At 45.4% G+C, this 21,051-nt stretch overlaps 3 protein-coding genes and 1 long non-coding RNA gene across 8 annotated transcripts in view; all 4 read left to right on the forward strand.

The window, feature by feature from the left end:
• The first annotated feature begins 775 nt into the window (after positions 1-775).
• On the forward strand, positions 776-3,669 carry crabp2b (cellular retinoic acid binding protein 2, b). The gene is made up of 4 exons (XM_040187800.2): positions 776-1,124; positions 2,601-2,779; positions 3,104-3,220; positions 3,329-3,669. The coding sequence occupies exons 1-4, from the start codon at positions 791-793 to the stop codon at positions 3,377-3,379; spliced, it is 681 nt and encodes a 226-aa protein (XP_040043734.2). The 5' UTR covers positions 776-790; the 3' UTR covers positions 3,380-3,669.
• Positions 3,670-6,030: 2,361 nt separating this feature from the next.
• Positions 6,031-12,589, forward strand: scamp3 (secretory carrier membrane protein 3). Of its 2 annotated transcripts, none has more exons than XM_040187798.2 (9): positions 6,031-7,234; positions 7,490-7,570; positions 8,774-8,881; positions 9,231-9,351; positions 9,459-9,587; positions 10,575-10,734; positions 10,883-10,984; positions 11,061-11,178; positions 11,705-12,589. In XM_040187798.2, the coding sequence occupies exons 1-9, from the start codon at positions 7,181-7,183 to the stop codon at positions 11,852-11,854; spliced, it is 1,023 nt and encodes a 340-aa protein (XP_040043732.2). In that variant the 5' UTR covers positions 6,031-7,180; the 3' UTR covers positions 11,855-12,589. The 2 variants fall into 2 exon arrangements, with proteins under 2 accessions (XP_040043732.2, XP_040043733.1); XM_040187799.2 differs by having other exon boundaries at positions 6,850-7,406.
• A 1,893-nt stretch (positions 12,590-14,482) lies between these two features.
• Positions 14,483-15,153, forward strand: LOC144383546 (uncharacterized). Its single transcript, XR_013450991.1, has 2 exons — positions 14,483-14,618; positions 14,974-15,153. It is a non-coding gene; the product is annotated as an uncharacterized LOC144383546 (long non-coding RNA).
• An 880-nt stretch (positions 15,154-16,033) lies between these two features.
• Positions 16,034-21,051, forward strand: part of ash1l (ash1 (absent, small, or homeotic)-like (Drosophila)) — a 28,585-nt gene continuing 23,567 nt past the window's right edge. Inside the window, exons 1-3 of one of the 4 annotated variants that reach the window (XM_040187796.2) lie at positions 16,034-16,211; positions 17,360-17,444; positions 20,158-20,966. In XM_040187796.2, coding sequence (XP_040043730.2) covers positions 20,358-20,966 — 609 coding nt within the window. In that variant the 5' untranslated portion in view covers positions 16,034-16,211; positions 17,360-17,444; positions 20,158-20,357. Of the gene's footprint in view, positions 16,582-17,359; positions 17,445-20,157; positions 20,967-21,051 lie in introns of all 4 variants that reach the window. The other 3 variants (XM_040187797.2, XM_040187795.2, XM_078081387.1) reach the window with 3 other exon arrangements.

Consider the following 21,051-nt stretch of genomic DNA (forward strand, 5'->3'; position numbering starts at 1 on the left):
AAAGAAAGATGAAGAATTGTTATTCACCACAAAGCCGACACCTCTTCCTTTTTATTGCTAGAGTGGTCTGTTCCTTCAACTAGATAAAAAAACAAAAAAAGGATATTTCTTTAAAAGACTCATTTCACTCAAATCTATTTCCTTGTTTTGTTTAATTAATTTGTATGGCATTTTACTCATATTGATAATAATTTACACTCTCCTTTGACACCGCTTTGTCAGGAAATACACATATCAGTTCAAAGTAAAGTTAATTTCGAGAGAAATGGACAGTTTTCTCAATTACATACACACTAATCATTAGAGACTCACTACAGCATTTCTTTTTACAGAAATATAGTTGCAATTGTGTTATTAGTGCTACGTATTATGATATAAACAAAACCACTTCAATATAAATGGCTCAGGTATGTCGGAATGAAATGATTGGAGCCATTAGCAGGATGCATATTTTATTGCCTTCACTGACACTGTTTAACAGCCCTTAAGACACGTAACCCGCTGATGGCCTGCCCCCTGCTGTGAGTCTTATCTTTTTACCCCCCCCCCCTCCACCCACCACACCCTGGAGATACAATTACCCAATTACCCTCATATCTAATTTCACATTCCAGATTTTGGAAAACTTAATACATGTCCAGTCTGAAGTATGTTTGTTCCTTAATAAAAAGGGTTTCTGCATTGTTTCGTTTGATTCCTCACTGGTTCAGGCTCCCACTCATTTTCTGACCTTCTCAACACCAACTTGAGAAAAAAAAACCTCAATCTTCGAGCCGGATCAAAGGGCTTAATGGAAGTGCATTTTCCAGCCACTATCCAAATATTCCACCATGCTGACAGAGGTGGCGGCTGCAGTCGGAGTCAGAAGGGGACAGTCCCTCCCCGCCCTCCGTATGGGCCGGACCAGCATCACATTCAGGCGAGCTGTCGGCCAATCAATGCAGGGGCAGATGCAGGCAACCGGTTAACGGAGAAGGGGGGCAAAGAGACAGCGAACGCGAGTCTGCAGTCAGAATCCACTTCTAATCTGCGAAAGGAAATCATGGAGAAAAAGACCACAGATTTCTCAGGCAAATGGAAAATGAAGTCCTCAGAACGCTTCGAGGACCTCTTGAAAGCGCTCGGTGAGTCATTCCTTTATACACATATTGTTTCTTTGATTTGCTTAGAAATGCCCAATGAAGTTGTTTATTTATTGAGACAAATCCAACTCCAACATTACATCATGTCTCTCTCCACCACTTTTATCAAAATACTTTGCATGAAAAAAGTCAAACTTTGAAGCCATGTTGGAGTCCAGCTGCGCATTTGTTATCTGGTTTATCATCAACCGCTCAGCTCCATTGTGGAAATGCAAAAAGGGATTTGAAAAGGAAAGAGAAACATCTCCTGCACAAAGACCTGTCAATCAGTCTGACGCCGGCATTATCTACTGGAAATCCACTTGGCTCGGAGGTCAACGGGAGAACCAAAGCGGTCTGAAGTGGCTCTCTGTGGTTGCGTCGCTTTGCTCCTGCCCTGCTAACCCGCAGCCACTGGAGTATTGGTCTTTGTTAGACATATGAAAAGGGATGGTCTTCAGTTAGACAGCGGGAGAGAGGCAGGTCAGGTGAGGGCCAGCCAGTGGCCTCCATTAAAAATCTAAAGACAAATAGCCCGTGGAGGAATGTTAGATTAGACTCATCTGAAGCAGGGTCCTCCTCATGCGGTTGTAATTAGAGCCAATGTAAACGGAACTAAGCCTTGACATGGGCCCCCGCGGCCAGCCGGATCTGAGAGTGACTTTCCCTCACTGCCGTGGGCCTCCCCGACCCAATCTATAGCTGTGTAAACATTACATCAGCACCAATGTACGGATGCACCAGGAGACGGGAAATTACGTGGAAATGACTGCAATTTGATATGCGGCTGGAGTCTATCAAGTAGGCTACAATCAGCTGGGTTTCAAGTCCGGTGGATAACAGATTAATTCAGATTTCAGGACGAGCTATGACTTTACCATGTCACAGTAATTAGTCGTGTGGAAGAGCGCATGAGTGGTTTCTTGCAACACATTAAGTACAACTGCTTTTTTTATGCATACCATGAGTTCTTATATTAATTTATTTGATTAAAGTTTAAGTTCATCCTGTAGAGAAGAACAACAAGTAGGCACATCAGTGTGATGAGACTTGTAACTGAGAAATTAATCACAATAAATAGCTGACGGCTTTATTTGAAGGTGGCGTTTTCATTGTGTAGCGATGCAGCAGCACGGAAACTTTCCGACTGCCAAAAGCATCTTTTTAATCTTTGTTTATTAAGATCATTCTGCAAAAGACAAATAATGAGCAGTATTATTATTAAGTATTACATGCAACTAGTTGTTCCTCGTGTCAACTCAAATATCACATGCTGTGTTTCCACTGGAGGCCAAGCAAGGAAAAAATATCCATTTCCTGCTTGCAGCTGCATTACCGCACAGCAATGTTGTAACATTGGAGATGGATTTTTACGATGCACTGAATGAACTCAAACCAGCTGCATGGAAAGTAAGACCATGTAACACGCTCCGGCTTAACTTGAGTTGTTTAACCTTAATCGTGTTTGTCTGCGAGCAGGTGTGAATGTGTTCCTGAGGAAGATTGCAGTGAGAGCGGCCTCCAGCCCGGCCGTGGAAATCACCCAGCAGGACGAGAGTCTGTCCATCAAGACGTCCACCAGCGTCCGTACCACCCATGTCTCCTTCACCGTGGGTCAGTCCTTCAACGAGACCACGGTGGATGGACGTCCCTGCACGGTACACATCCCATATATATACACACACACAACATTCCATACTAATGTCAAGGCATGCATACCAGATCTGGGCCACGGGAAGAGTAATTAGGCAGAGTTATGCGCACACATGGAATTAATTTCATCCCAACGCCAGAGTCCGTGCTGGTGATGATTCCCAGATCTGATCTCCATCTCCTCATGCTGAGCGAGTGGTGAGGGACATAAGAAATGCTTTGACATGCAGCGAGCTCCAGCTGTGAAGAAATCCAAACTTTGCTGTGATTACACATAGGATCCAACGCACCTAACCAATGCGCACCTTTCTCCTTATCAATCCCTGCAGAGTTTTCCTCAGTGGGAAACGGACAGCAAGATCAGCTGTGAACAGACTGTTCCCAAGGGCGAGGGGCCCAAAACAGCCTGGACCCGAGAGCTGACCAACGATGGAGAACTGATTCTGGTAATTTATTTGTGTACAGCACCAATACGTGACCCTTTTATAGTGTGCAACACTAGGAAGCGCTAGCAAAACATCAATACTCTGTCCTCTGTTGCCGTTTTCTTTCAGACGATGACTGCAGGGGATGTTGTGTGCACCAGAGTGTATGAGAGGGAATGAGGAAACATTTCCAAGACGGTCATACAATACTCGTGTTTTGTGCCTCACGCATGGTTTACATTTACTCGCCTTGCTTACTCCCTCGTCCTCCTTCCAGCCAGTCGGATCTCAAACAATGCACTGTGTAGAAGGAGGCTTCAGTTTACATGAATGTGTGTTGGCACATTTATTGCTTTTAGAACACCAAAGATTCTTGAACCTGCTCCTTTATGTATTGTATTAAAAATGTCACATGTTCTTGATCAAAAAACTCCCCTTTTTCGGCTTGTTAATAAATTGTTTTATATGAATTCACTGTTTGATTATTCCTTCTTAAACACTCACTCTTTATGTTGCCTCCTCACAGGACGTCCCACTCCCTCGTCCTCAATCTATATATCACATCACTGTCTGCCAATCTTATTCTCCTGATTATTGCACATCCTTATTCACCCCTCTATTTTCCCACTTGCAATCAACATTGTCCTCAAGCTCACTGCTGCATGTGTTCAGTCACCTTAAAAAGTGACCAAAGACTCTGCTCATTTTATGAACTTGGGGGACATTTGACGAAGACAAAGAGGGAAACAGGGAGTGGAAAGGAAAATAAAAGTGCTCATGAGAAAGTTATTTCATAGCATCAGAGCAGGTTATACTTTGTGTGTTCCCTTTCTCCAGCTGCACCTACTTACAGAGTGAGCGCAATAAAAAAAAGAAAATCCCCCACCTCCTTTTTGCGTTGGCTTTGCACCCAGGTACAGTGTTAAATTGCTTCTCCTTCTCTGGCTGGGGATTTCCAGCTGCTCCCTCTATAAACCCATTTTTCAACCTAATGGATGCACACAGAATATGCCTGAAAACACATAGCAGAAAAAATAGATTTAAGTCCCTGAAATCTTTCTTTTACTCAAGCAAAACTCAACGGCTGGTTCAATCTGAGGTGGACTTCACCAAGCTGTGACAAATGGACACTCAGTGTCTCGCGGACACTTCCTGAGGACAGAACCGCTCCGGTTCACCAGCCGGCAGTGATGCTTTTTCCAGGTTTTCAAACCGTGAAGAAAAGCGCCCCTCTGAAGTGCTTCCCAGTTTTTACTCAGTGCTGCTGAGCCAGCAGTGGGAGGAACACCCCCCCCTCCCCTCGGGATGAATGTTCTCAATAACCTCTGTGTGTCTCTGAGGAACTTAAAACTAAAAGCGTTGTGTACGTAATTGTTGACACTGTTGCATGGTGCCTCATTGTATCAGGTTGTGGTGTGCATGGTTCAAAATGATTCACATACTTTAGGGGTAGGAGCCCCCAAAGGGATCACAAGTACGTGAGAAGTGTTGTGAGATGATTAATGGAGCAGGAAAGAAGGAAAAAAAGTCTCTCTCTCAAATTCTATTTTTTTTATATTGCACAGTTTGAACGGTTGTTTGAATTAAACCATGTGAGAAGTTAGATAAGAATTGTCTCTTTGGTGAAACTATGAGACCTAATTGTTGTTGATGGCTCACAGGTTAAAAGAAAAACCTTGGATCCTAGTAAACAAGGTTTTGTATTTTATACAATATCCATATGTTGTTAACCTCCAAATCTTAATATGTGAAGTACCTTGTAAGGCAGCTCTCAAATGAATGCAATGCACTAAAGAATAGAAACAGAAGAGTAAATAACATCCATCTCAAAACTGTATTTGAGTAAACGCAGGCTGCTTACTTTCCAGCCGCTGCTCTGCATACAGTTTGAATCTGCGTGATAGAAAGTATGCTCGGCGTACGCAGCTTCCCTCATTATGTTACGTGCTTTTACTTATCCGAGGCAGAAAAGAGGGTTTTCAATGCACCCCAATGAAAAACCATGTTATTGTGTAAGCACTCAACAAGACCGCAGTGCGGGAACTGCACTCTTGAAGGAATGGAAATGTTCCTGCTATGTGCGCTAAAAGAACATTGTGGTGTACACACACACACACACACACACACACACACACACACACACACACACACACACACATACCAAATAAACAAGACGGCTGATTCTGTCTAAATGAGGCCTTATACTGATGTTGAAACAGCTTCAGTTCAAACCCCTCAGTCCCTCCTATTAGCCGGGTGACTTTCCACACACAACTCTCATTCTTCAGCCAGTGATGTCATGGAGCCATGCGTTGCTGGAATGCTGTGGTTTTAGGACAGGGAGGCTCCCGATTCAAGCCACTGAATCGGAGCAATCTGGACCAATGGTGACACGGCAATTAAGAGGAAATGATGAGTTGCGGTAGTCAGCTGACAAACGATGCATGGAGGTTCAGTCAAAAGAGACAAACACAGACACATGCTCACCCAGATAAGCTAAAAAACGTTTCATGAATAACTTTGAAGTAAGAAATGCATGCCACGTCCATTTCTAACCGCGGAGAAAAAATGAAACAATAGTGTGTGAGTAAACTAAAAGTCCATGCATTGATACCAATGCTCAACGTTTGACTGCAAGGGGCAGATATGAGGAAACTTAGCATTAGTCGAAGCAAAAACAAATTAGTTACGATAAAGATAAATAAAAGCATCTGATGTTAAAAATAAATAATAATAATGAAATCAAAACATCCCAAAAACTTAGTAAATGTCTCTTTTGCTACACCTAAAGTTTAAATCTTAACTTGCATCTGGGATTCTGAACCCATAGCATCATGGGATGTTATTCTGTTGAGACACAAGAGTGACATCTCCTGGAAGAGGAGGGGAGCATCCTTTTAAAACAGTAAAACACCGGGTCAAATTTCTTCACCCTGCAGTGACAAGCGTTTATTTTAAACTTTTTTATACATCGAGCCCAACTTAAAATAGCTACATGATAAATGACTTATTAATATTATTATTGCTGCACAGATATTGCAGTTAAATCCAGAGCCATTTATTAATGGCTTTGGTTATAACTGGTTGGACTTTAGGATTTAGAGAGTTGACAGTATGTACAGTACGTTTGGGCCCGTACCTTACATACAAATAAGCTAAGACAGCAATTAACATTCACCAACACCACAACTCTAATGTCTGCTTCTTTTACACCTTCACAACGATTATTATCTCCAAATGTAGATTGTAGATAAATGTAGGACTTCACTGCAGAGATATTATCACGTAATGTTCATTTTGTTGATTGACAAACAAAGTAACAAGTAGAGGCTAAAGGCTCAGATTTATAAAGGCATATAAAATATGTACAACTATTATGATAATCCATTTTAGGTACTTTGTATGAACCTATAAATGTCTCCTTTAGGGGAACTTACATTGTAAAGATAATTGTCTACCGTTTGTATTCTTTAAACTCGGGCATACTAGTATTGAATGGATCTATTATCACACATTTTTGTTGACCTTCTTTCTTCGGGGCAAGGCCGCGCCCCCTCGTGTTCCCGCGTGTTCATCTCTGCCGCAGCAGCTGTCACGTGACTCGGGTTTCTCCTGGCTACTTCCGGTTCCTTGGCCGTCTTCCTCTGCGGGAGAAAACAACGGTTCCGCGGTGTCTTCTCCGGCGACTCGGTGCGGCTGACGTCCAGACCGTCGGGGCCGTGGGGGACACCCGTCAACACGTCGTGTTCACCTGCCGTACAACGTCAAACTGAGCGGAGATGACCACCGGAGGGGCGGGGAGACAGTCGGCCGGATAAACAGACCACACCGCCCGCCCTTTCGAGTTAACGTTGGTTAAAAAAAATAATAATAATTTAAAAAGCCGCTGCTGTTCATCTGCTGGGACGGACGCTGGCTGCTGCTCCTCTCGTGACTCGCCGTAGCGACAGCAGCCCCCCTCCCCCCCAAACGACCGCCGACATGTCCAAATACACGAGCTTCCCCGAGCCGAAGGAAGACCCGAACCCGTTCCAGGTGGGTGAGGTGGAATGTGAATGTCGGCGTGTCGGATGGATGCAAGTCATCGATGTAATAGCGGGCGTGTTGTTGCTCACGTGATGCGTGGGGCCCTTTTTCTTCTTCTTCTTTAATCTCTGCCCACTTGTGGCTCCTCTTAATAATGGACACGTCGAAAGAAGCAGCCCGGGTCGGTGAAGCAGATGCGCATTTGAACATGATTACTGTGGTCATTTTAACAGCCGTGCGTTGTCCTTTTGTTTTGTGTGCCAGGACCCTGCAGTGACTCAACACAGCAGCAACACAGGATATGCCACCCTGGACCTGTACAACCCCTTTGATAATACCACTGCGGTGAGTCACGCTCCAGAGGGGTCGGGGGAAATGTAGAGATGCTCCTGGATAGAATGGGTTGGATTCCAACATCAAGCACAAACGGATGGAAATAAGATCAGATTGAATGTGGAGTAGCTTATCTACTTGTCAGATGTCTGTGATGTTTCCGGGCCTTCTCCCAGATATGGCTGCGATCTAAGGGGAATTGTCCCTGTTGTGAAGACCAAAAATAAACTACACACTTAAGTGAATTAGAACATTTCAAAAATATAATAACATTTTCTTAGAAGGCTTTTTTGAATATTGTCAAAGACAAATCTGTAAATGTCTGATTGACGCCAACTGTCTACAAAAAGAAGGCTTTGAAAAGTACCTGACTAAGTTGAAAGTCAAACTATGTCTTTTAAAATGTTTTCCTGATAAGGTTGGAAAACTTGCGGACGGAATTTAGTTTAGTTTCACTTCCTTCATTCATTTGATTTGATTCAATGATTAAACTGCACTTAATGGTGTCCAGATTTCTGGAGCATTGAAACCTGCCACCCGCCTTAATACGTCAGGGCAAATTGTGCTTTAGTAGTGAAAGATTTCCAATTGTCATAAATTGTGTATTTACACAGTGAGTCTGCAGTGAATTATTTAGTTATCCTGCTTGATGAGCGCTGGATTCTACGCAAATGGACTTCATTATAATTGTCTTTACGTCTTAAACTGAACAAGACCGAAATATACACATTGCCTTGTGACTTAAACCTCACACCTTAGTTGCACGTTAAAGAGTTTAATGTTTTTGTTTCTAGGAAATGGCTTTGTGTCCAAGTTATGGAGTGTGTTGCTGGCATTGGTCCTTTTATACTTCCTGTCAGCTGCTGTTATTGGCAAATACTGCATTAACAGGAACAAGACTGGGACGCTGAAACGAAAGTAGTCTAGTTCAGGTTGGAGATCTTTTTAATTTCCGACCGACCATGTGACCACAAGCCACGTGCACATAATGACTGATGACATTAATCTGTTATTACTTATATTAAAATAAAAATGAGCTTTTTGATATAATATGGAGTATACATTTTAAAATTCTATGTATCAATATTCAACCAATTCACATTTTAAAAATAAGTTAGTTTCATTGTGGAAATTGGTATATTACTTTCCTTTTTTCTTACAAGATAATGTAAAACTGATGATGTAGGATTTTTTTTGTTGTTGTTTTTTAACCAGCCTCCGTATGAAGCCACCTCTCCCTCTGCTCCATCTGCGCCTGCACAGACCCCACCAAGTAGGACGACCCCCACTGAGCCTCGCAACTATGGCTCCTATACCTCCCAGGTACAAGTTTTGGGTTTTAAAAATTAGAAATGGGCACTAGATCCCCGTACAGATATATAACTTTACAAATGCACCTTGAATGTATTACTTCAGTGCAGCTCTTGTAACAGGCAATTTATAGAATCCTTTGATGCATTTATCATGCATGAACACAACAATCTTTCCTTTAAACTTGACTTGCATTTCTGATGCATCATTAGGTCCCGAGCACCGACAACTTCAGAACAGCAAAGGCCCCATCAAATTGATTTTAATTGCACACAATTCACATGTGTCCAGTTCCATCCGCTCTTCAAAACGGTCACCGGCATCCCCCGCTTTAATTTCACTCTGTGTTTCTCCGTGTCAGACTGCGGTGAATGCAACCACGACAGAGCTCCTGAGGAAGCAGGAGGAGCTGGAGAAGAAAGCCCGGGAGCTGGAGAGAAGAGAGAGGGAGCTCGAGTCACACACCCTGGGAACTGGAGCCTGTAAGACCCGGCAGGATGGGAGGGCAAATAATTACGAAACATACCTGAGTGTTTTCTGGATTCAATGATTTCCTAATGGGATGTTTTTCCACTCTTCTCTCTATCAGCTCGTCAGAACAACTGGCCCCCGTTGCCTTCGTTCTGCCCTGTGGCCCCCTGCTTCTACCAGGACATCAATGTGGAGATCGCTCAGCACTTTCAGCGCACCGTCACCATCATGTACTACTTCTGGATGTGTGAGTTACTGTAACTCTCACCGTGCACTAATGTGGGGATTCCCATTATTGTTCTGTCAACATCAGTATGCTGTTGTATGAGTGATAATGTGACTGAGCGCATTCCTTAAAGGAACTGTGTGTTGGATTTAACAGGATTTATTGGCTGAAATGCAATATATTCATAACTATGTTTATAAAAGCTTGGAATGAGCAGTTTTTAAATCGCTACCTAGGGAGCAGGTGCTGTTCGTGCAGGCCGCCATGTTGCACTGTCGTGTTTCTACAGCAGCGCCTTTGGCTTTTTTTATGCTACTTGAAGGCCACTGTAGTTCTTCTACCACTTGGTTTTAGGAGGGGAGAGCTAAGGGTTATTCAGTTAGCTGCAGTCTGCAACGTGACCACCAGATGCCACTAACTCCTGCGCTCCCGACTCGTGTCTGTGTGATACCTGCTGCACTCTCGAGCATGAGCTGGGATGTTTGCACAAAGACTCTGGCACCTCACTGCGGATTTAGGAACCAACTGAAGTCGGGGTCTACCAAAAGGTGAACATAGTAGAGGGGACTTGCCCAGGGGCATTTACTGCACCCGAGTAGTAAATCAAATAGTTTCAGGCATGCACGCCTGGGGGAGTTAACTCACACTGAAATAAACCGTGATACTGATTTTAAAAATGACGGAGGGCAAGAAAGTGAAACGGAAAATAACTGCATATAGTACGAGAAATGAATACACACTGAGGAACTACCAAAAGAGTCAACTCAAAACCTAGCAGCAGGCGAAGTCAGGTAATAAATAACGGCGTATTGCATCAGCCAAAGTCCTGACGCGTCGGCTCCTTCTTTATAGTGGGGAGGGGTGCATTGGCTTTGTTCTAGTCCAGTGCTCTGTAATAAAGCAACAAAGAGTTGATCCCGACACTCGGATTGCACCGCCGTTCATTGTTGTGCGACCGCTGCCATTCATCCTTTTGTCTCCTTTTCACCCGATATCGTCAATGTCCAGTGTGCACTTGTGGGCTGCTCTTCAACCTGATCTCCTCACTGGCCAATTTCTGCGTGAACTCCTCGGGTGGCGTTGGCCTGGGACTGGCCATCCTGTGGGCCCTCCTCTTCACCCCCTGCTCCTTTGTCTGCTGGTATCGTCCCATGTACAAAGCCTTCAGGTGTGTTGCAGCATGAAAAATCCCATCGACCATTGACGTGTTTACCCGTGTGAACTTTACTAAGCTGACCAGCTGCTTAAAGCAGAAATGTGCTTGAGCCGTGGCTTCAAAACGCGCACTAACAATTTTTCTCTTTTCCCCCCCGCAGGAGTGACAGCTCCTTCAATTTCTTTGTCTTCTTCTTTGTTTTCTTTGCCCAAGTGGTGGTCTCAGTCATCATGACCATTGGTATCCCTGGATGGGGTTTCAGGTAGGACTAATTCACAAAAACATCTCTGTCAAAACCTCTTTGCCTCTGATCTGTCTCACGTGTCTCTTCCCCTCAGCGGCTGGATCGTGAGCCTGGCTGCTCTGAACTACAGTGTCGCCGTTGGTGCGATCATGATGATGAACGCCCTCCTCTTTACTGCCCAAGCTGCCATCGGGGTTTTCATGCTGAAGAAGGTGAAAACTAAACACATTTGTTCACCTGCAGGGTGACAGTTTTGGGGTAATGTGTCAGATTACGGTATGAAGAGTTATTTCAACTGACTATTAAACAGAATTATCTTGAAACCAACCACCTGAATACCTGTATATCAGATTATGACGCAATCACGCACAAAATGCAGACAAACAAATATAATTGCTAAACCATTTAAATTCAATTAATAAGTGCAAGGAGACGTAGATCTAAGTGAACTTATATATTAATGTAACGAATGGTTGGCTATTGACTGTTAGTGACGTGATCTACCGGGTCACATTTCTTGAAAGAAGTCATGGGGAAGAAAGTGAAATTGTCATGCTGTATTTGCATTTTCCACCTGCTCTGTGCTCAAGTGGTCCCCCTACTATGAAGCAGTCACTGGATAACAGACGCCCGGTATCGGGCTCTGCGTGTCATATTCCCCACGCACAGAGCGCATCGTATGGGGATGAATTGCCGCGTGTCTCGGGTGTCAGCGCGCTCTGCTCTTCCCCTCTCTAGGTCCACAGCATGTACCGGCAGACCGATGCCAGCTTCCAGAAGGCCCAGGCCGAGTTCGCCACTGGGGTCATGTCCAATCAGGCCGTGCGGCAGGCCGCCACCAGCGCCGCCACCAGCGCCGCCCAGGGGGCCTTCACCACACCGCGATAGGGAGGGACCAGAGGGGGGCTGGGAGGGTAAGAAACAAAGGAGATCCCATTCCGCTTGTTAGGAGATCTGTTTGCTATTTATTGCGCCACAAGTTATTAGAATTAGATTTTGGGGTGGGAGGTGGTCATTTGTCTGTATAGTAACCCCTGAGCAGCTGAGCATCAGGGCATGTGCATGAGACACAGGTGGGGTTTTGTCATTTCTAAAGATGTACAGGACAAGTTAGCTGCATTGCCAAACCGGGAGTCAACAAATCACAAGAGTTGATTTCAGGAAACAGTGGTGTGAAATGTGAACAGTGAGATGCTGAAGCTTTATGAAATGTAGCCGTCTCCTTCCTGGTACCAGTGAATGCAGGGAAAGTGCAACTTTTGTGACGAGAAGAGCCGTGTGCCAAGTAGGACAGTTCTAGTCTGCATAGTTCCCATTCCCTCTTGGATGTGTTTACAACAAGCCGGTGTTTGAGTTGAACACTGAAATGTTGCCACTCTAAATGTTGTACCTGCGGTGCTTGACCATAATGTTCTGCTCTATTGTAAACTAACACGTTTTGTTATTGTCATTTCAAATGAGAATGCCTCTTTACTTCTCTGCCAAAACATCTCATACTGTAAAGATTATGTTTCTGTTCAAATATATCTGTCACTGTTCTGTTGTTGCTGCTTGTGCTTCTTATGATTATTTCATGTGACTGTCTCTCGGTTTTAATAAAAAATATATTGTCATGCTTACACAGTTATTATTGCAATATGTCATTAAGTCACAGGATTCCACATTTTGGGGGTGCAAACATGTTTAATTGAATCAAACAGCTGCGATCCTGCTAAACGGTTACTTACTGGGAAAGTTCACCCGGCGTTTCTCAACCTGCATGTTCACATGAAGGGCCAGTGTTTGCAGCATATGACCAAAACCAAAAGAAAGTGTGTAGTCAGCAGCGCAGTATCTTTTGAACATAAAAACATAGAAGTACAAAGCAACACATTTGCACATAATTTAAGGAAAGACAGCTTGTGAATGATCGCAGACTGTCACTTATTACTTCTTATCAATGTCTAAAATGTTAATGTGAAATGTATTCTTTTAGAATAGAACAAATACTGTATTCATCTGCCAGTATCTGGTTGCATACTTTTAGGTGCAATGGCTGAATGTGATGTGCACATGTCCCAAGTTGTTTTGGGATTTATAAAAGGAAATGGTGCAGGTGCATTCATTGTTGGAGGTCATAGTGTTTTGTGGGAAAGTACATTTTTTGTTTGCATCCGACCCGCTATGTTATATTTTGTGTGCAGCTTTGGTTACCACAGCAACCTACCCAGGAAGTGAACCACCTCGACCGTAAAACCAGGTTTTGAACACCAAATGCTCTCGCTCATCCGCGGTAGAGGCTGTGGTTAGGTAGCAGGATGTTATCATAGCAATGCAGTCAGGTGAGAAACACACATGGGATAGTAAGCATATTTGTATCGCGCAAGGCTTGCTGTTTTTTTTAAACCTATTTTACATATTTAATGGTATAAATTTATAGATACATTATTATTGATATAGGTTGTATACCATATCAAATCTAGATCGCATTCTATTCTATTCTTTTACACTCTGTTATATGACATTTTATTATATTATAGTCTATTCTTCTGATTTATCTGTGGTCCCGCTTGTTGACTTTTGAAATCTTTGACACTTCCCCGGTGTCACCGGGCGCCGCCGAGGCCGGGGAATCAGAGTCTTCATCCCCGGCCGAAGAAGGGAGGTCGTCCAGGCATGAACAAAGGCTTGCAGCGGAGCGGTGTGTGGACACGGTGCACGGAGACATCTCCAGTGTGCTCATCTCTGACCATGGAAAAATACAAGGCATAGATGTGTAGAACCACCAACATGTGCTTAGACACACACAACGCATGTCTTTTTTTAACAGATATTCAAACCTACAGGTTTATAAGTGTCAACAAGTTTGAACTTCTTTTTTCTAATATATATAAACACTTTGTTATAACACCCCCTCCTCCTCTTCCTCCTCCTTGAAACACAAAACTCCCATAGTCTGTTTCCATCAAGTAAAAAACGTTTCTTTATTTTATCCATTCCATTACAACTCTGTGGCCGTCATTTGCCCTCTCTGCCCCTCATGTCTCCTCTGAATCTTTACTTCCTTCTCTCACTCACTTAGTCGTTTGGACTGTTGGAGCACTCAGGTCCAACATTGTCCTGCATCTGCTTCTCCTTCTGCTTCTTTCTCCTTTCTCATTCTTCCTATTTTCCTCATCGCAAATTCCCCCCCCATTCTTCCTTGATCTTACCTTTTCCATTCCATCTCTTCTTATCTTATCTTTACTTTCCTCCCTTTCTTTTCCTTTCAATCCTTCATTCCTAGCAATGCTTCCTTGCCCCTGTGTTTCCTTTCCTTTTTCTACTTCCTCTTACATTTATTCTCCTCTCATCCTTCCTTTACTCCTCCTTTCTTACCTCTTCACTACTTCCATTGCCTCCTGCTTTAATACCTATAATACCTTACTAAGTATTACTGATTAATAAATGTTTCTACGTTACAAAAGCAGACTGTGTTCTATATTGAAATTCTATAATGGGTTTTCATTGCATTTGTTTCTCTTGCTCACATGCTTTGTGTTTTTCTCCTTTGACTCCCTCAGACAGCAGACTGGAGAGTCCGGTTTGCAGGGAGGAGTATTCAGCAGGTGAAGCAGTCAGGAAGCCACCGTGCCTACATTACTTCCACAATAAATGCGTAGTAGTGGAGCTGGTAAGGGCGAGGGGCGGATGTGGTCGGGACGTCAGGGCATGTGGGATTTGTCATGATTTGTCACGCGTGCTGAATTGAGGGTTGTGACAACAACACAGAAGAGTGTTTTGTTTTAACGCCCCTGAGAGCTTTGGCTGGAGGCCATCTGGTCAATGCTTGTGAATGCAACATCTCAAGAAAAGTCAGCACGAATGTCCACCGGGACTCCTGAATGATTCAATTTTGGTGGTCAAAGGTCATTGTGAGTTCGTACTGTATACCAATTCTGGCATACAATGTCCCACTGCAATTAGTCTATGCTGTTGTTACACTGATGTTTTGCCTGCGCGTGAATACTTTTTTCTACCTCCCACAGCATGATACCTGCCCAATGTGCCGAAAAAGCCTCACCAATGCAGACATGAGCCTCTCGCTCACGTCAGAAGATCGCTCCACGAGGACGGAGCAACAGGGGAGGCAGGCGACCTGAGAAACTTCAAGATCTCCTGACACACCTTTCCCATTGACTCCTTTTAAATAAAACACATGACATGCATCAGTAGGCTTTATTCATTTTTCATCAGCCAGTCACAAATCAAGTCTCTGTGGCTTTCTAACCTCTCTCCCACTCCTGGTCCGCACAGTCTCTGTGGTGAGTGATGTTGTCGCTGGTTGACCTGGCTCTGATGTTGTCACCAGTGCATTCCCTCCCATCGGTGGGTCATCAACATCGACCACCCCACTGTTAGTCTGCAGTGGCACCAAGTGATGCCGGTTCCTCCTCAGTGTGCCCTGAGGCACCCGGACAACATACGAGCGAGTAGTGTTGCGTGTAGATAACACTGTTCCCTGGACTCGTGCATCTGTGATCCACACATCCTCCCAAGTGGCTCCAGGTTCCTCGCACCGTGTCTCTTGTTGAACTTGACACTTACGACATTTATTTTGTCACCCATTTTTTGAAGCTTTGCCAGACACAATATTTATATCAGATAGTTTATAACTAAAAAAAACAACTAAATGCAACAACAAAGACAGAAAAATCATTGCTATATACCTTTTAAATTACAGATTCGTTTATAAATATATTATCATAAAATGTATAAACTGGAAAAAAGAACAGTGGTTCATAGCTGTACATCGCATTTGATAAGCTGGCAAATCCAGCTAAAGTTTCCCAGATCCGAAAACCCCACAAATATTTCACAACGACTGCAAAAGAACCGCGCGCAACACTTTACATTTGAGCAGCTAAAGCCAGAAATCACTTTAAACGTCAATACCTGATATCGATTAGTGGACTAATCGATCGACAGGGAAAAAGCCCACCTCCCCTCCTCATGCAGAGTCCTCCATGTGTGTGTGAGCGGTGCGTTGACACCCTGTGTGACAGCTGGCACCGGCCACCGACCGGTTGACAGATGACCGTCGCATACCGGCGAACACACCGAGGACCGGGCGGCACACAGCTCCGCGAGCGCCGGGACACACAGACCAACAACGACCTCCTAACACGCCTTTTCCGGGTGCCAATGACCGGGGACCGCAAGAACCGACCGACCGACCGACCGACATTTGCTCTCCTCTCCTCTCCCCTCCCCTCCGCCCTCCTCGGTCAGTCCTCCTCCCTCCCTCCCTCCCTCCTCTCCGGGGCTGAGAATGCCCGTGTTGTACTGACACAGTAGCGATACGGGCTGAGTAGACATGGAGGCCCCGTTAACCAGAGAGCCCCGTGCTGACACATCCAGGCCCAGCTAACGGCGCGTCGGAGTGGATTTTGGAGCACATCGGGAGATATCACGGATACTTATTGCTGTAAGGAAAAGGGATTTTAACACCAAGGAAGAAGAAATAGAAGGATATCCATTTCGGGTCTCTGTTGATTCAACGCAGCCGCCATTTTGTTGACAGTCAGTGTTTTTTTAATAAGCTACACGGCGCTGCATCTGTTATTTTCACAACCACCGGATTTTAATTCGCTACGGTTTGTACGTGTGTATTTATGTCGACTTAATAGCGCGTTTGGCTTTGAACCCAAGTCGGAAGGCTTTTCTGCCTCAGTTGACATGCTAGTGCATCGTTAGCCGCCGTGGCTGGGATGTTAGTTAGTAACACGAGTGCCTGCGAGAATGTGACGGCGATGCAAGATTTGTGTGCATCACTCGCCCGTCGTTGTGTCACATTTAAACGGTTTACGGGAGTAGTTGGAGAGCTCGAGGTCCGCGGGCTACACGCGGGGGCAAGTCAAAGCTGTGCCAGGGGGGACGTTTGCCGAAAATCGCCCTCAAACGGGCTGCTGATAGACGGCTAGTTAGCCGCTGATACGGGACGCAGGCTGTCCATTATCGGACGGAAGGTTAGCTAACGCGACTAGCTTGGTACAAAATAAACAGAAAGCTTTTAGATTACGCGCCTTGTGGCGACGCGATGCCCACACCGCGCTTCGTCGGGTACTATCCTACATATTTTGGAAGTACGTGTTTTTTGTTAGGGGGGGTGTGATGCTCTACACGGGGACACTCGGACACTATCGCAACTTTGTGTTTTGGAGGTGGCAACGTTAACAACCGTGCGCGCGGTCAAGCGCGGCGTGCGCGGCGTTCTGATCGGGATGTGACCGCTACTACTTTGTTATAAGCGACGTGACACGTCTGGCAGCAGCAGGAACATGTGTGACGCGATTGTAGCTTGAACACTTTGAGGGGGGGGGGGGAATCGCCCAAAATCTGACGTTTTTCATGCTGTGGTTTCTGGCAATTCAGGACTCGAAAGACACAATATGTGATTCACACGACGGGACGACACCGGGCCAAATAATGTGAACGCCGTTTCTGGACAATCACAGAGGTGAGTGAATATGTGTGAATACGATTGATCCTGATATATTTATGCGTTTGTTGTCGCTGCTGGGCAGCAGGTTGCTTACTGACTCTTCCATCAGTCCCGTCAACCGATTCTAATCTAATGTCTACGTGTGAGAAGTTAAATTCCTTCATTACACTGTCACCTGCACAGAAACTAATCATGTCTCCGAGGCCGGATTTCCTTTCGATTGAGACAGTAATTATGCGTGTGACCTAACAAGGGATGGATTAGCTGAGTAAATAAAAGCGGATGGGTCCTTAAGGGATGGTTTTAACTGTGCAGCCGGCCAGCTCCTTTGCATATGAGGGAAAGTATAAATTGCCAAAATGTTGTATACAAATGCAATGCAGTACAATAAAACCCCTTAAGGGAACTTCCCCGGGCTGCTGAAGCAGCAGCGCGTTTCCATGGTGCTGCACTGACTGACACCTGTCATTCCGGCCCCATGATTATTTCTAGGTTTAAGCATCACACCCACTTCTTCATTCAAGGCCATCGCGTGTTAAGGAATGTGGTTTGGGCTCATGCTAATGAATGGTAGTAGTGGAGGAACTCTGCTGTTCTCCACCCCAGAGCACGGCGGTGTGGCTCTCTCGTACCGATGGACTAGAAGCCCTGGAAATGACGCGGAGCTCTGGGGGCGGACGAAGGCCCTCGTGGGAATGATGTCGGGGGTGGGTTGGTTGGATACTAATGCTATGGCCAAAGGGGAAATCTGCAGTTATGAACAACGTGTGCAAAAGTGAGGAGGGAGGGGAGGAAAGGAATGAGAGGGGGCGCGGGAAGTTGTTTACTACGACTCCTGCTCTACCATTTCTAAGGTCGTCGGTCTGATATCGATAAGGTTTGTGTGTTGCTTTTTTATTTGAATTCCGGCATGTTGTGTGAAAACATGCCCGCCTTTCTTCTTTGACTCCTGGTTGTTTTTCTGAAAGTAAATGCAGACAACAGGCAGGCACCACTGATATCTGCCTTTTAAAAGCAGTAGTACTGTCATTCTCGTAGTTTGCGGTATGACTGTGAGAGAAAACTAACTAACGGCCGTAATGGCAAAAGTACCTTGATGCTGAAGATGAACGCATTGTGCTTTAGTGTTTCGACTTATCAATCACAAATTAGAAAGCGATTCTGGCCAGTGTCAGAACCTTTGCCAGTAAATGGCCTGGCGTGGCTTGTTAAACGGGAGGGGAATGTTTTGACCCCCACGGGGGCTTTTCTTAAGACTTGTGTCAGTTGCCTTTCAAAGAATTCGGTAGTCCAGTGGCCTATTTTTGGCAAAGCTGACGTCAGGGTGGAAGCAGCTAGTTTAGCCCGTCGTATAGAAGAACGAGGAGAATATTTGTCACCCCGTGAGGGACGGACACGGGAAACCGAGTTGGTGTGGGGGCGGAGGGGGGCGGGGAAATGTGTTTTTGATTAAAGTAGGAACAAAGTGACGTCGTTTTTGCGCTCTTATTACTGCGTTCTTAAGTTTGCTAAATCGACTAGAAAGAGGAAGGTAAAGGTTAAAGAAGACGGTAAAACAACACAGGGATTGATGGAGTGTTAAAGAAAAGAGGGAGGTGTGATGTGAGAGTGGTATGTGTAGCAAGGAGGAGTCTACAGTTTTGAGGCAAAATAGTGTTGAGTAATTGTAGTAAAAACAGAAAGGAGGGCGTGGGGGCGCTGCGGGCCAAAAGCGTGCAACGTTATCTGTGTGCTTCAACGAAATTAAAAATCACTACTACTGTTTTCCACAGTCGGATTCCAAAGCAAACATTCTCCAAGACTCTGTTTGGAGCAGGCTCCATTTTTTTTTTCTCTTGCCGTGACACTTCAGGGATGTGTCGACTTGTATGACTTTCCTCAGGCTCCATTAAGTGGCTCCTTTAGTGCTTTCCGCTAATGTAGGGCGCAGGGAAACCGCCGGCACGTTGACGCTCTATCACTCACTCTCAGTTGCTGCTGGCGAAGGCTGGGAATGGCGTCCGGATCCTCTGTCTAGCCCCAGAGGGCTCAATGTGCTGAGGTCACAGTTCTGAATTGCCCTACAAATGGCTTCATCCAGAGAAAGCACCTGCTTGGGGGTGAATCTGCATTAAATCACTCAGTGACCACGGGGAGCGGTAGACGACTTCATTGAATTGGGCTGTCCTCTAAGGAGCACAATTAAGAAACACGCTGCTCCGGGCCGTCGCTGTGCTAACGAAGGGTATGAGCACTTTGCTGCAATCACAGGCGCCAGTTTTCACTGCAAGTAATGAGGGAACTTAAGAGACGGATCATTTGGCTTATCTCTCTACACCTTGGAAGCATGTGGCAGCACTGCAGGATTAACTATTGACTCTGGACCTCATGTGCTTTTTCAGTTCTCAGTAGACAATTCCGAGTCCTTGAACCTAAAATTACATTGCTCATGTAGAAGAGCCTCAGCTGTGTAAATAGGTCACAGATTGTTGTAGTCTAAGGACAAAGACACCATTAAAAAAAACTCAGACAGGATGAATGATGGCCTATAGCAAAGTAGATGATACAAATTGTTGCTCCATCATTCGTTTTATGACATCTAATACTTCCCAGTTGTAGGGTACTGTTTTCAAACTGTCACTTTTTGGTTGATGTTCTGTGCTGCGGTCACTAATGTGGAATTTCCCCCCCCACCTTTCGTCCTTTCTTTCCTTCTCTCTCCCTGCTGTACCTGTCTTTATTCCAACAGTTGAAGGACGGAGAAAGAGGGCTGGACTTCCAAGGAAGGGATAGAAGCCGCCGCAAAACAAGGAGCTCTTCACCTTCAGCGTTTTCCCCCTCCCTTTCCCCCCCTTAACCCTTATCCCTCCCCCACCCCCCCTACAAAAACTGTACCCGGTATACACAACATACCTTCCCTAGTAAACCTGCCCACCCCATAAAGTTCTTATGGATCCCAAAAATCAAGTGGCAACTGCAACTCCACCCCCTCCTCTCGCAGGCATCCCCTCAGGGGAACGAGAGAAGGAGGTAGGGGGTGGAAAGAAAGAAGAAGAAGAGGAGGAGGAGAAGAAGAGTGACAGAGAGAACAAAGGAGCCGCCGCCATCACGGTCTCTGCTGGTGCAGGAGGGGCGGGGGCAAGCGGGCCGGGTGGTGCCGGCGGTGACCAGTCCCATTTCTCCATCAAAGAGAGCAGCCTCTCCGAGGGCAACGTCAAACTAAAGATTGGCCTTCAAGCAAAACGCATGAAGAAGCCACCGAAGATCTTGGAGAATTACGTGTGCCGACCAGCCTTCAGGGCCACGGTGAGGCATACGGGCCGCGGAGGAGGCGGGGCTCGCGGAAACCGTGCCGGAGCTACAGGTGATGGGGCCGGCCTTCAGAGTCCTTCGCAGGGCCGGGACAAAGATAAGAAAGAGAAACTCAGTGTCAGCAGGCCGGCCTCATCGTCTTCATCAACCCCCTCTGCTAAAGCTGCTACGCCACCTCCTCCTGCCCCCGCCAGCACTACCACCCTGTCACCCACCCAAGTGAATGGGAGCACTTCGGGAAAAAGGGTAAGAACCGTTAATAATTTATGTATTTTGATTGAGAAGTGGATTCACTCTCTGCCAAAAGTAAATATTCCACATTGAGAGCAAG

This window comes from Gasterosteus aculeatus, chromosome 10, assembly GCF_964276395.1.
Source record: "Gasterosteus aculeatus chromosome 10, fGasAcu3.hap1.1, whole genome shotgun sequence".
NCBI classification, from domain to species: Eukaryota; Metazoa; Chordata; class Actinopteri; order Perciformes; family Gasterosteidae; genus Gasterosteus; species Gasterosteus aculeatus.